The sequence below is a fragment of the Mercenaria mercenaria genome, chromosome 8 (genome assembly GCF_021730395.1).
Source record: "Mercenaria mercenaria strain notata chromosome 8, MADL_Memer_1, whole genome shotgun sequence".
Taxonomy (NCBI): domain Eukaryota; kingdom Metazoa; phylum Mollusca; class Bivalvia; order Venerida; family Veneridae; genus Mercenaria; species Mercenaria mercenaria.
The window spans coordinates 19,257,209-19,269,943 of record NC_069368.1 but is presented as its reverse complement, the minus strand read 5'-3'; the positions used below and the strand labels follow the sequence as shown (position 1 = coordinate 19,269,943).

The 12,735-nt window shown below is 35.9% G+C and overlaps 1 protein-coding gene across 1 annotated transcript in view; it reads right to left on the bottom strand.

Annotated features, from left to right (window-relative positions):
* LOC123522924 (S phase cyclin A-associated protein in the endoplasmic reticulum-like) overlaps positions 1–12,735 on the bottom strand; it is an 89,141-nt gene that overhangs the window by 52,840 nt on the left and 23,566 nt on the right. The window contains exons 9-18 of the mRNA XM_045300456.2: positions 11,594–11,701; positions 9,015–9,077; positions 8,213–8,285; positions 7,665–7,782; positions 7,208–7,319; positions 4,048–4,188; positions 3,127–3,228; positions 2,446–2,642; positions 1,385–1,466; positions 568–726 (exon numbers count right to left, since the gene is read on the bottom strand). Of these exons, the coding sequence (XP_045156391.2) occupies positions 568–726; positions 1,385–1,466; positions 2,446–2,642; positions 3,127–3,228; positions 4,048–4,188; positions 7,208–7,319; positions 7,665–7,782; positions 8,213–8,285; positions 9,015–9,077; positions 11,594–11,701 (1,155 nt within the window). The remainder of the gene's footprint in view (positions 1–567; positions 727–1,384; positions 1,467–2,445; positions 2,643–3,126; positions 3,229–4,047; positions 4,189–7,207; positions 7,320–7,664; positions 7,783–8,212; positions 8,286–9,014; positions 9,078–11,593; positions 11,702–12,735) is intronic.

Sequence of the window (12,735 nt, the reverse complement as noted above, 5' to 3'; positions counted from 1 at the left end):
GCTTAAGACAAGTTGTTGCTTAACCAAGGTGACTGCTTCCACAAATTTGTCTGCATATCTTTAATCAGGTCATCACGAATAACAAACATCTTATCAAGGAATTTAACCCATGATCTATAGCTCAGCAGCATTGTGCATGTCCTACTCATGATTTCTGGGCAGGTAGTTGTATTTCTTTTGTTGGGTTTCATAGTATTTTTCAACAGTATTTCAGTAATTTATGGCGGTTAGTTAAGCTAACTAGTGTCCCTGGTTTGTATCAACCTGTTCTCCACAAGTAACTGCAACTTCTCTATATTAATACCTAGTGGAAGACATATGACACAAGATGTATTCTCTTCAATGATCTGGGAGAACACACACCTCACTAAGGAGTCTTTTTGGAATCCTGTGCTTTAACCACTGGGCTCATTGGGAAAAATACATTTACAAGTATCAATGACATTCCTACAAGTTTGGAGAGGTATTTAAATCTGTCAGCTGTTACTCACAAAGCACTTCTTACTGACAAGTGGAGTTCTGTATCTTTTAACTCATTTCTCTCCAAGCTGGGACAAAACTACCTACCAAAGCATTACAAATGGTGCACATTTTGCCGATGGCATATGGTGTAAGCTGCGGGGCATCATTGTGATCTTCAGTCGAGTGGCGTAAAATACTCATCTCGAAAGCTTTCTCTCGAATCTGCTTCAAGGCCTCCATATGTCGCTGGGAGCTCTCTACTTGCTGCAAATCAAAAAGTATAAGTAGAGTTAATTTACAATCAGGTGTAGATAGATATGTCAGCAACAAGTTATGAAAGTGTTAAATTTTAATCTTTTTTCATATAATCTTTTATTTTCTATATTCTGTTCATACACTTCCATTTCAGCTGAAATTAATGCAAATATTCTTCAATTTTTTTTATCATTTTTCATTCATTTTTCAGTAAAAGTTCTTCTACAGAAACTCAGTTTACAAATCCATACAAGTTCAGTAAACAAAGCCTCCTAAAATAGATTGTACGCATTTTGGTCATACTGAAAGGATACATCCTGTCTGTGATCGACAGAAATTTTACGGTGTCCATCACTGTGCCACACGTTGTCACATACTGTGAAATCATTTAATATCATTGCAACAAAATATTGTGATTTTTACCAAAAAGTGTATTTCGTGGGGTGTTAAAAACTGTATGGTTGTAAGTCAATACAAATTATGTAGCACTCAATCAATGGGAATTTTTTATATTCTTTCAGGTTTAATTATGATTATTTACACGACCAAGAAATCCATTGGAATTATTTTCCCAACAAATATTAATGACTTCACAGCATTTTGTAAAGCATTTTCTGTGGCAAATTATACAATATCACCTAAAATACAAGTCAAAGAGTAGACACACCTTCTGCTGTATTTTTTTCTGCAGTTCCTGTTTTTGTTGTTCATGTTGAGCATTCAGGGCAGCAAGTCTCTCCTCTCTGTCCCTAATAAACATTGGGAATATTTTGTTAGACAGTTTATAAAATATTTATTAGATGGTCAACTGTGTGCTTGAAACATATACAACAGTACAAATTACACCAATATAAAATGCCCCCGTGGTGTTGCATTTTGCAAATGGAGGGTGATTATACAATCACATTTTTGAAAATATACCTTTTTTGGTTGATTTATTAGGAAGGGGCATTTATATGGCAAATACAGTATTGCGAAGTATGTAGCATCCATCTTGCATGGTAACATTTACATGAAAACTAAACCTTAACAATGCTACACCAATTTTTAAAAAAATTATGTGTGTTTTCTTCTTGAAGGAAAACAACAAATATATCTCAGTATATATTATAAATAGATAAGCTGGTATTTTAGGAACTGGCAAAAATGGTTTTTCTTTATGTGCATTAACTCTTCAATGACACTGAATACAACAATTCTGATATTCAAATGTTATTTCTGTTTAGACTTCAGATCTTAAAATGAATCTACTTTGGTCCAGAAGTTTTACTTATCAAGAATATTTACAACAAATGGACAGGAAAAATATACATGGTAATACTTAGTGGCAATGATATAGCTATGCCTCTGGTACAAAATTCACTGCACATAGGCAGGGATTTAAGTTATATCCACGTTTCTCTTAAAAGCATTATCATACCTGCATATACAGACCATACTTCTGGGAGAGCCAAAGCAGTCTTTCTCTGCAGCTGGTCTCTATTCTCAGGAAAACTGCAAAGGTCATACTGGCTCAAAACTTGTTTGAGCAAGAACTTTAAGTGCCACATGAAAAATGTTTGAGCCACATCTATGAATTTATAGCAAATGGCTCAGGTGGCAAATGGCAGCATGACTGCTGCTGCAAATGCCTAAATCTGAAATGAAACTAGTGGTTTTTTGAGCCAGGTGCTCATTGTTTATACGTGGCCTTTAGCACTGTTATGACTGTAATATATAAAACCTTACTTTTCTTTTGCTCTCAGGGCATCCTGTCTCTCAGTTTCCCTATCAGCTTTCTGTTGCTCCACCCTGGCATCTTTAATCTTCCTTCTTTCTTTGATTTCCTGTAAGCGCGCTAGCCTCTCTGCCTGCAGCGTCTTCCTGCGCTCCTCTACCGCCGCCTCCTTGGCAAGTTTCTCCTCATGTTTACGTTGTCTCTCATCCTGTAAACACGCATCTTTCATTATTTTGTCACATGTTAAGAAACATGGATAGATTTTTACCACTTAGTGAAAAACTTGAGACCTGATTTATATGGAAAGTTTATCACATAACCTGGTAAAAAGCAATGCCTCGTTCTGCTGTGCATTCGATTTTTAAGAACCACAGGAGTTGTCTTATGACAGGATTCTTATCCAGGGATCCAACTTGCGATTCATGGTTTCATAGTCAGTGTTACCACTGGCCCAATGAGTCTGATCTGACTCTTGCATGCAACATTTCTGAATGCTTAACACTGATGAGATTTCATTGGAATTCATTAAACTGTCACAAATTAATGCTGTGATAGGAAGTGTTTTATATGGACAGACAAAATAGCATAGAGATGGACAGTGCAATTTCTGTATTATATACTACCCTACATTGATACAGAATTTTTCAGATGGTCCTTTTTAACATGATATCCCATGTATGCTTGAAATATACCTGAATATCCTGCAGCCTTGCCTCGGACTCCTGTTGTTTTGACATCATCTCCAGCCGCTTGTTCTGAGCTTCCAAACTGTTGATAAAAGCTATCTCATTCGCCTGAAATGTTTGTAATTAATTACTTTAGAAACTGCTAAAAAGACAAAACCTTTCTAACTGCTTTTCAAAAATCAAAAAAACAAAATCATCAATTAAACAGAAACTTGAAATCATTTCCCTTAAGATTTTTTCTCTCTGACTTGAGTTCCTGAACCAATACGAATTTTCAACACTTTTTCTACTGTTGCATTCACATTTTGATGCTTCCAGTTAACTGGGTACAAAAGTACAGGAATGTTCTGATCTGTATGCAATAAATCACTGCTTTTCTACCATATTTACTTCTTTTTTCAATCAAATATATAATGTTGGTAGCATTTGTACTATCATACATGACTTCTTACATTATCAAAGAGAGGGCTTGGCATATTTTTGAAACAGCATAAACATTGTGTTTCGGTTTCTGGTTAAAGATCTCATACTTTTTGCTCTACTAAATACTGATCTATTTCTTTATTTTGATGAGATTAAAAACTGAATTCATATACAGCAACTCCCCAGTCTTAACAGCAAGGTATACATCCAGGAGCTCAAACTGAATTTTCAGGCTCAGGTAGACACCTGGGTAGAACCAGCAGTTTTCTGAAAGACAAACTGATGTGAGAATTCAATCCCAGCGTGTTTACTGAAAGTCTATCGGATGAGAAAATTCGACCCAAGTGAATCAAAATCAGTATGTTTACTAAAAGTCAATAGGATGAGAGAATTCAACACAACTGACTTAGAGTCATAGTCCTTAACGACTTGGCTATTGAGGCCCTCTATAACTGATCTCAATCCCCCGTGCTGCACTTATACTGACACCCTAGAAGAGCCTACCTTGGCTTCCTCATCATGAGCTTTCTGAGCTTTGGATTTCAGCATGTTTTGTCTTTTTTCTTCCGCTTGCTGCATTTTTCTCTCTATCATCTCTTTCTTTTGTCTCATCAGTTCTTCTTTCCAAGCTCGAACTTCCTCTACCTGTAAAATTGCAACAAAACTCTCTCAAATAATACAAACTGTGAAATATTTGTATGTCAAATAGTCTATTAGGTAAGATACATTAAGCTGAGAATTTCTGTCAAAATGGCCACTTGGTTAAATATCTTGAAATTTATCTTGTTGAGTGTAATGTTACACTGACATAATCTTAGGTCATACCGTGACTTTCAAGCCTTCCATGGTGCAGAAAGACCCAAGGTGCCCTTTCTGCCATCATTTCTGGCATGGGTGGCACCTGGGTAGAACCACCGCCCTTCTATAAGCCAAATGACTGGCTTCCTCACATGAAAGAACTCTAAAGCCCTAGCAAGGTTTCTTACTTGCAGCAGTGTGGGGCAAGCAATCTAAAAGGGGCCAAGCTGAAAGATCTGAACAATCTTTATAAAGGAACATGCCAAAATGCTATTGACAAAGTTTGGTGCAATTCTGATCAGTAGCTTAAGAAGAGATATCATTTAAGGAAAAGTGCAGATGGATGGACAGACGAACAGTTCGCGATCTCAACAGCTCACCTTGAAAATACCTTTTAAGGTCGCAAATTTTCTACTTCATGGTGGCATTTCTAAAATAAAACCTCTCTAGAGCAAGCCATCTTTTATGTTATTCAGAAGTTTTGCTCTACAGGACCCCTATTCATCAATGTTTTAAAGGGAATTCCTATAGTTTTTTATGCGCATCTTTCTGCGCAGCCGACACTTTCTATGGAAAACTGAACTGAAGTCAACATTTGTTGAAACATGTTACAGACAATCTTAGATATGAGGAATCTTGAATGAAATAACATTTTTGATAAGTTTTATCAGTCATCAAATGTTGATACTGGTTTATGTTGTATTGACAAGTATCATGCCTGACAGGTATCTTGCTATTTTTGTGGTTGTGTTTTCACATTGAATTTTAGTACAAAGACAGTGTTGTTCATATAATGTAAGATAATTGACTTAGTACTGATAAGACAATATCACCTTTCAGATTATTTATTATTATACCTCACATAAATGCCCAATGCAAATTTTCTATTAGTTTAACTTGAATAATATATCATATTCCCCAGTGATTTTATATTGCAGGCGCAAAATCGTTATTTTCAATTTATGCGCATGTGATATGATCCATAATTTCATATCACATGCGCAACAACGCTATTTTATTTTTCTGCGCATGTGATATTATTTTTTCATATCTCCTGCTGAGATATTGATACTTTCGCATTGATCTAAAGACTGAGACGATAAATTTTCAGCAGAGGCTTGATGATTAAATTACCTTTTCTGATGTTCATGCATGTGTGAATCCGGTCAATCTTTCAAATGTTAATGATTTGTTCTACGTGCCAAAAATTCCGAAAACAACTTTTTATCAAATATTGAATTGAAACTATAACCATCAGAATGGAAATGATCTAACTAAGAAAATGAGTGGTCACACTTATGTGTTTCCTTTAGAAATAAGAAAGTTATCGCCGTTTTTCGAATGTTACTGCTGTCAATTTCAGCATTGACACAATGTTGAAATATGCGCATAAATGTAGGGGTCAGTGATATGTAAACGTCTCGCAAATCTATCAAAGAAGTCATTAATAGCAATTCGCCACAATTTCTCAGTGCTAACAAGTAAAGATTCCTAAAATTCTGTCCAATTTTGGTTAATAAATAACTTTTTAATGTTAATATTTGAATAATCTATTTTTAATTTTTGCTTTCCATTCGAAAAAAATTTCTAAAATGATTGAAAATGTACCTCAAATAAAATGATCCTATTGAAATGATGTTGGTAACTTTTTATCCTTCAGGTAAATAAATAAAGATAAGATTATCGAAAATTTTTTGAATAGAACTGACATAGTCCATCTGTCCTGAACAATGTTGAATCATGCGGATATGTAAGCGGTCAGAATATTACTTGCTCGCTAACATTTTTCAAGTCATTTACAAAAGCAATGCGAATATTATAGTTCATTATAAAGATTTAAAAATTTTCATAATACTTTTTATTTAATTAAATCTAGCAAAGTTATAACAATTTTTCTTAAATTTTTGACCATTTAACTCGTGTACATAAATATATGCATTCCGAAATGATATGATAAAATTCACCTCTTAAAATAAAATTATAGACCTGGTGTGCTCGTCGATATCATATGTTTGCGTTGATTATTTTATATCACCCATCAGAATCAATATTAATATAGAATAATAGGAAAATAGATTTTAAAAGTTTTTTCAAATTTATGACAAAACATGTATCCAATTGGCAGTTTGTGCATTTTCATTGAACAAGTTCACAAAGTTTTCTAACATAAAATTTTTACATACATTTACCATTATTTAAATAGCGATACAAATACATATGATATCTATAAAAGTAAATATAAAAAATCTTTAAAAGTTAATTCAAATTTACAAACTATTGTCTGAATTTTCATTGATTCACAAGAATGAAAATTTTGTTTTATTTGTCATTTATAATAATTAAAATCTATGAAAATTATGAAAATCTTAGAAAAAAGAGTCTCTGGATACAATGTTGCTTAATGCATGCAATGTTAGAGTTTAGCTTTCAAATTTGTTTTCAAAACAAGCTGGACCTATTGCTTTATGTGTTCATTTTTCAGCCAAATTTTCCTATAATATGTGAATTAGAACAAAAAATCTATAAAAGGAAAAACCATAGGAATCTCTTTAAGTCAATATTTAAATTACACTTTAAATAAGATAAAATGTCAAATTGTCACCTTTGATGTCTAATTTATCTATTCAGCAGAAACTTTTCATAGTTTTTTATTGCAGAATATATTATAATCTTGACAAATTTCATGGAAATCCATGTATGATTTACATTTTTAAAAGGCAATCAATAATTTTAGCATTTCAAAGCAAACATTTAAGTTTCAGATTTAAAACATTGATAAATACGCGCCCTAGTTTAGTTGCAAAGATACCATCTGCAGAGAGGTGTTTTTTCTTCAGAAATGTTGTTAGCAGGGTTTATACTGCACCTTCAGTCCCAGAATCCTCAGTCTCTCCGACTTCTCCTGCATGAGTTTGTCTCGCAATTCCTGTGCCTTCGCTTGTTTCTCCTCGTGACGTTTCTTTGACTCGGTCGGTGACCTATATATGCATCAAATAATTATTCATTCTTAAGTATACATTACTAAATGGTTTGCCAGTCGATAGTCAAAACTATTGTAAGAGGTCTGTATGACTAACGGCCATTAGTTTTGACTACTGAATGGCAAGCTATACAATAACTTTTTTTACATGTTATCAGAAATTAATTATTGGTTTTATTTTTAAATTTCTGACATATTAGCCAGTAATAGAGCACAAACTATGGACCAGTGATTTACATAAGGAATCACGCAATAACATTAAACATAAAATCAATGGATAAAGTTTTGAGCCAGCTGGTAGTCTTGAGCTCTCCCTGCTAAATTAAACGGACCATTGACCTACCTTTTCCTTGAAGGAGAGGAAAGTTTCTCATGCATGTGAACAGCATGTCCAGGTGTCCGTGTGTCTGCTTCATCTACCATCTCACCCCAATTCTTCTTCATCCCAGACTTTTCTGCAGCTGAAAATTTAACTCAAACTGTAAAGTCAACTTATGCTAGTGAAACAAAAACAGATGACTGGAGCTGAAAAATTGAATCCAATGACTGAAGTTTACAACACCATCCAACCTCAATACACACCCTGGGTCTATAATCTCTCACCAGAATCAAACGGGTATGTGTTCTTGGAAGAGGACCTCTACATAATTCTTTATGCCAAATATCTATCTATACACCAAGTGTAGTGATAATTAGTCCATCCAAACTTGGTTTACTGAGCAGAAATGATCAGTCTGATGCAACCCAACTGCCCGGATGATGACATACCCCCTTCTAACTCCAGGGTTGTTTTTAAAAAAAACAAAAAAAACTGTTAAAATAGTTCGCCTCCCTAAAAAGAAATGACTTATGAAAAACAGATACTAGCAGAAGTAACGAAACTGTACAAACCATCATATTCAGCAACCATAGAATCCCAGTCCAGAGCACCTGGTGTAGACGCTTCTAATGAACTCATTGTATTCTGAAAATATTGAAAACTTGTAAATAACATTGAATAAGGTATTTAGCTTACCTCCAAGCACTTTCTCAAAGACTTTAGAGCTATTTCAACTTTTTTACAGTGTAAAAATTTAAACCTTTCAAAAGCAGGAAAGAATTGAAATTGCAGTTGTTCAAGATGAAGTAGAGATACTTTAAATTCTAACACGACCTGCGAATAACCTACATACTGGTAGAGCAAAATCTATCTCGGGTTATTCTGCAATAAACCACTCGCGTGCAATGACGTTGTCCAATCTAGGTGCGTAGCACGTTCATAAAAAGTAGTTACCATTTTTTCTTACACTGTTGATACCAGTATGTCGTGTTAGAATCGAAATAACAAGTTCCCAAGTGTGATTTATCCTAGAATAACCCAAACTTTTCGTTCTTATGCGGAACAATATATCACTCAGGCCTACGGCCTTCGTGATATATTCTTAGGCATAAGAACTCAAAACTCGGGTTATTCTACGATAAACCATGTTTGGGAACTTATTATTTCTTAAATATTACCTACAGCATCATTTTTCAATTCTTCATAAAAATAAACACATACTATGAACATATTTAATTTAGTGCAGATGAAATATTGTGTTTTCTGCTAGTATTGCTATTTTGCAAGACATAAATTTGTGGACTGACGCAAGAACAAAATTGAGTCCCCCAAAGAATAAAAAATGATATAACTGTTGGCAATTTGAAAACATACCCCAAGGTCACTTTCTGTCTCTGTTTCAACATCAATATCTGTGTTTTCCTCTCTTGCAAGTTCCTACAATAAAACGGTTAAAAACTAAATTCAACTAGAAAATGCTTTTGTAAAAAAGCGCATGTCTCCCCCAATGCAAAGTCCTATAGGCAAGAAGTTAATAGGGGTCAGAAGCGAAAGTCAAAGAGACACTGATGGTTGGCTGCAATAGGGATATCTACTTGGCATGTCCAGTCATCCCGCTAAATTTCAACACTCTTGGCCTAGTGGTTCTCAAGTCACTGTTCAGGCTCCTGTGACCTTGACCTTTAATCAAGTGACTTCAAAATAAGTAGGGGTCATCTACTCTGCATGTCCAATCATCCTATTAAGTTTCAACATTGTAGGTCAAGTGGTTCTCAAGTTATTTCCAAAAAATGATTTTACATGAACAGGCCACTGTGACCTTGACCTTTAATAGACTGACCCCAAAATCAATAGGGGTCATCTACTCTGCATGTTCAATCATCCTACGAAGTTCCAACATTCTGGGTCAAGTGGTTCTCAAGTTATTGATCGGAACTGGCTATCAATGTTCAGGCCTCTGTGACCTTGACCTTTAATGGAGTGACCCCAAAAACAATAGGGGTCATTTACTCTGCATGAACAATCATCCTATGAAGTTTCAACATTCTGGGTCGAGAGGTTCTCAAGTTATTGATTGGAAATGGTTTTCCATGTTCAGGCCCCTGTGGCCTTGACCTTCAACAGAGTCACCCTAAAATTGTTAGGGGTCATCTACTCTGCATGACCAATCATCCTATGAAGTTTCATCATTCTGGGTTAAGTGGTTCTCAAGTTACTGACCGGAAATGGTTTTCAATGTTCAGGCCCCTGTGACCTTGACCTTTCACAGAGTGACCCCAAAATTGTTAGGGGTCATCTACTCTGCATGAGCAATCATCCTATTAAGTTTCAACACTCTGGGTCAAGTGGTTCTCAAGTTACTGACCGGATATGGTTTTCAATGTTCAGGCCCCTGTGACCTTGACCTTTAATGGAGTGACCCCAAAATCGATAGGGGTCATCTACTTTGCATGTACAATCATCCTATGAAGTTTCAACATTCTGGGTCAAGTGGTTCTCTAGTTATTGATTGGAAATGGTTTTCAATGTTCAGGCCCCTGTTACCTTGACCTTTGATGGAGTGACCCCAAAATCAATAGGGGTCATCTACTCTTCATGACCAATCATCCTATGAAGTTTCAACATTCTGGGTCAAGTGGTTCTCTAGTTATTGATCGGAAATGGTTTTCAATGTTCTGGCCCCTGTGACCTTGACCTTTGACAGAGTGACCCCAAAATCAATAGGGGTCATCTACTCTTCATGACCAATCATCCTATGAAGTTTCAACATTCTGGGACAAGTGGTTCTCTAGTTATTGATCGGAAATGGTTTTCAATGTTCAGGCCCCTGTGACCTTGACCTTTGACGGAGTGACCCAAAAATCAATAGGGGTCATCTACTCTTCTTGGCCAATCATCCTATGAAGTTTCAACATTCTGGGTCAAGTGGTTCTCTAGTTATTGATCAGAAATGGTTTTCAATGTTCAGGCCCCTGTGACCTTGACCTTTGACGGAGTGACCCCAAAAACAATAGGGGTCGTCTACTACAGCAGCCCTACAACCCTATGAAGTTTGAAGGTTCTAGGTCAAATGGTTCTTCAGTTATTGCTCGGAAATGAAGTGTGACGTACGGACGGACGGACAGGGCAAAAACAATATGTCTCCTGGGGGAGACATAATAAATTTAACACTTCACTATATTTTTTTTTTTCATTAAATTGCACACAAGACAAAATTTCAAAACTGATTATCATTTTTACAAATTAAACTAAAACATAGCTCATATTCAACTGAAGATATTTTGTAACAGCGTAAGATCACATTAACTTTCACCAAATTTACACCAGATGCACAATTTTCACCAGTCACATGACCACAAGACTTTTTTTTTAGTGAAATTGTAAATTTAATGTCCAGTTGTCCAAAAACAAATGTTCTATCAATTTCATTTGTTTGTTTGTTTGTTTTTAAACTAGTTTCCTGATTATGCAGTATCTAAATTTTATTGACTGTAAAGCTCCTAAATTTTACCGTGTAGTTTCTAAATTTTAGCGATAGTGTTGTTCCATACCTGTAAACAAGATAGTTAACAGTGGCCCCATAGTGCTCACCTAACTCACATGAGTACATGATTCCTTAGCAAAGAACCTGATGATAATATATGCTATCTAAGCTCTTGGCCCTGAGGATTTAGACAAGAAGATTTTGATAGCCTTTCCTAAATAAGTCTATGTAAAGTAAGTTACCCCCATAGGAGGGACCAATTTTGAGCCCCAGCAGACTCTGTAGAGGACCATTAAAGCATCTCACGCAGAAGGTTTCAGAGAAGCTGTCGTTTGAAGAAAATTGGACTGACAATGGACATAGGACAGATGAAGAATGACTCCGAGCTGACTCCAAGTGCTTTGTGCTACAGTGAACTGGAAGTATACATGATAATTTTTCAGTCAATTTGGCCATTTCTGTAACATACCTTAAGCCAAGTTTCTTCCTCCTGTATAGCTGTTTCCAGTGCCTGATTCTGTTCTTTCTCCCACTCATCTGTAAGACTGTTCTCTGCATCCTCCGCTGTAGCCAACGCCTAGATATAAACAGTATTATTATACTTCTGGAGTATGACAAAACAAAAATTAATACTCGACATATTTATCCATATTTCAGCCAAGTGTTTACTTATTTTTACAAGTACATACAACTCAGCTTTCACTAAAACATCACAAACTCTTTTTGTGAATGTTAATCAGTAATGACTAATATCAATTAAATTCATTTGTTGTTGTTGTTGTTGCTGAATTCTAAGTAACATCAACATGTCATGTCAAATGGTTAATTTCAAGTGGCAGTGGCCCTCCTGGCATTAATGCAGTTCTGGCGGGCACTCCAACCTTCTGCAACATAGCCTCATGACATAAATGAATGCAACACATGAACAAGAGTGGCAGACTGTCACAAAATACGCCCGTCATCAAATCTGGCCTAATTCAAAGTGGCTGGTTATCGAACTTGGCCAAGATATTTTGGCAATAAACATTGTGAGTAAGTTTGGTGACGATCGGATGAAAACTGTTCGACTTAGAGAGCGGACAAGGCTAAATTCGCAATATTTAAAGTAATTCAAGGGCCATAATCCAAGAGTGCCTGTGGTGATTTTGCTGGTTATCAAACCTGGCTGAGAAATTATGCCCACAAAACTTGTCACCAAGTTTGGTGAATATCAGATGAAAACTGTTCGACTTAGAGGGCGGACAAGGCTAAATTTGCAGATTTTCGAGCAATGCAAGGGCCATAACTCAAGAGTGCCTGGGGGATTTTGCTGGTTATCAAACTTGGCCAAGATATTATGCCCACAAACACTGTCACCAAGTTTGATGAAGATCGGATGAAAACTGTTCGACTTAGAGACTTGGACGCCGACCACCCGCCCGCCATGGGTGTTCATATAATACGCCCACGCTCTTTCAGAGACTGGCATATTAAAAGGTATCAACCTTCTGGAATTCATGTAGACAGCTTCACCACATTAAAAATTTAATCCTTAACAAGACACAAAATCAACACCTAAAACAGGCAGGTGATTCAAGATCAGGAACTATAACCACTTTGCCATTGCGGACA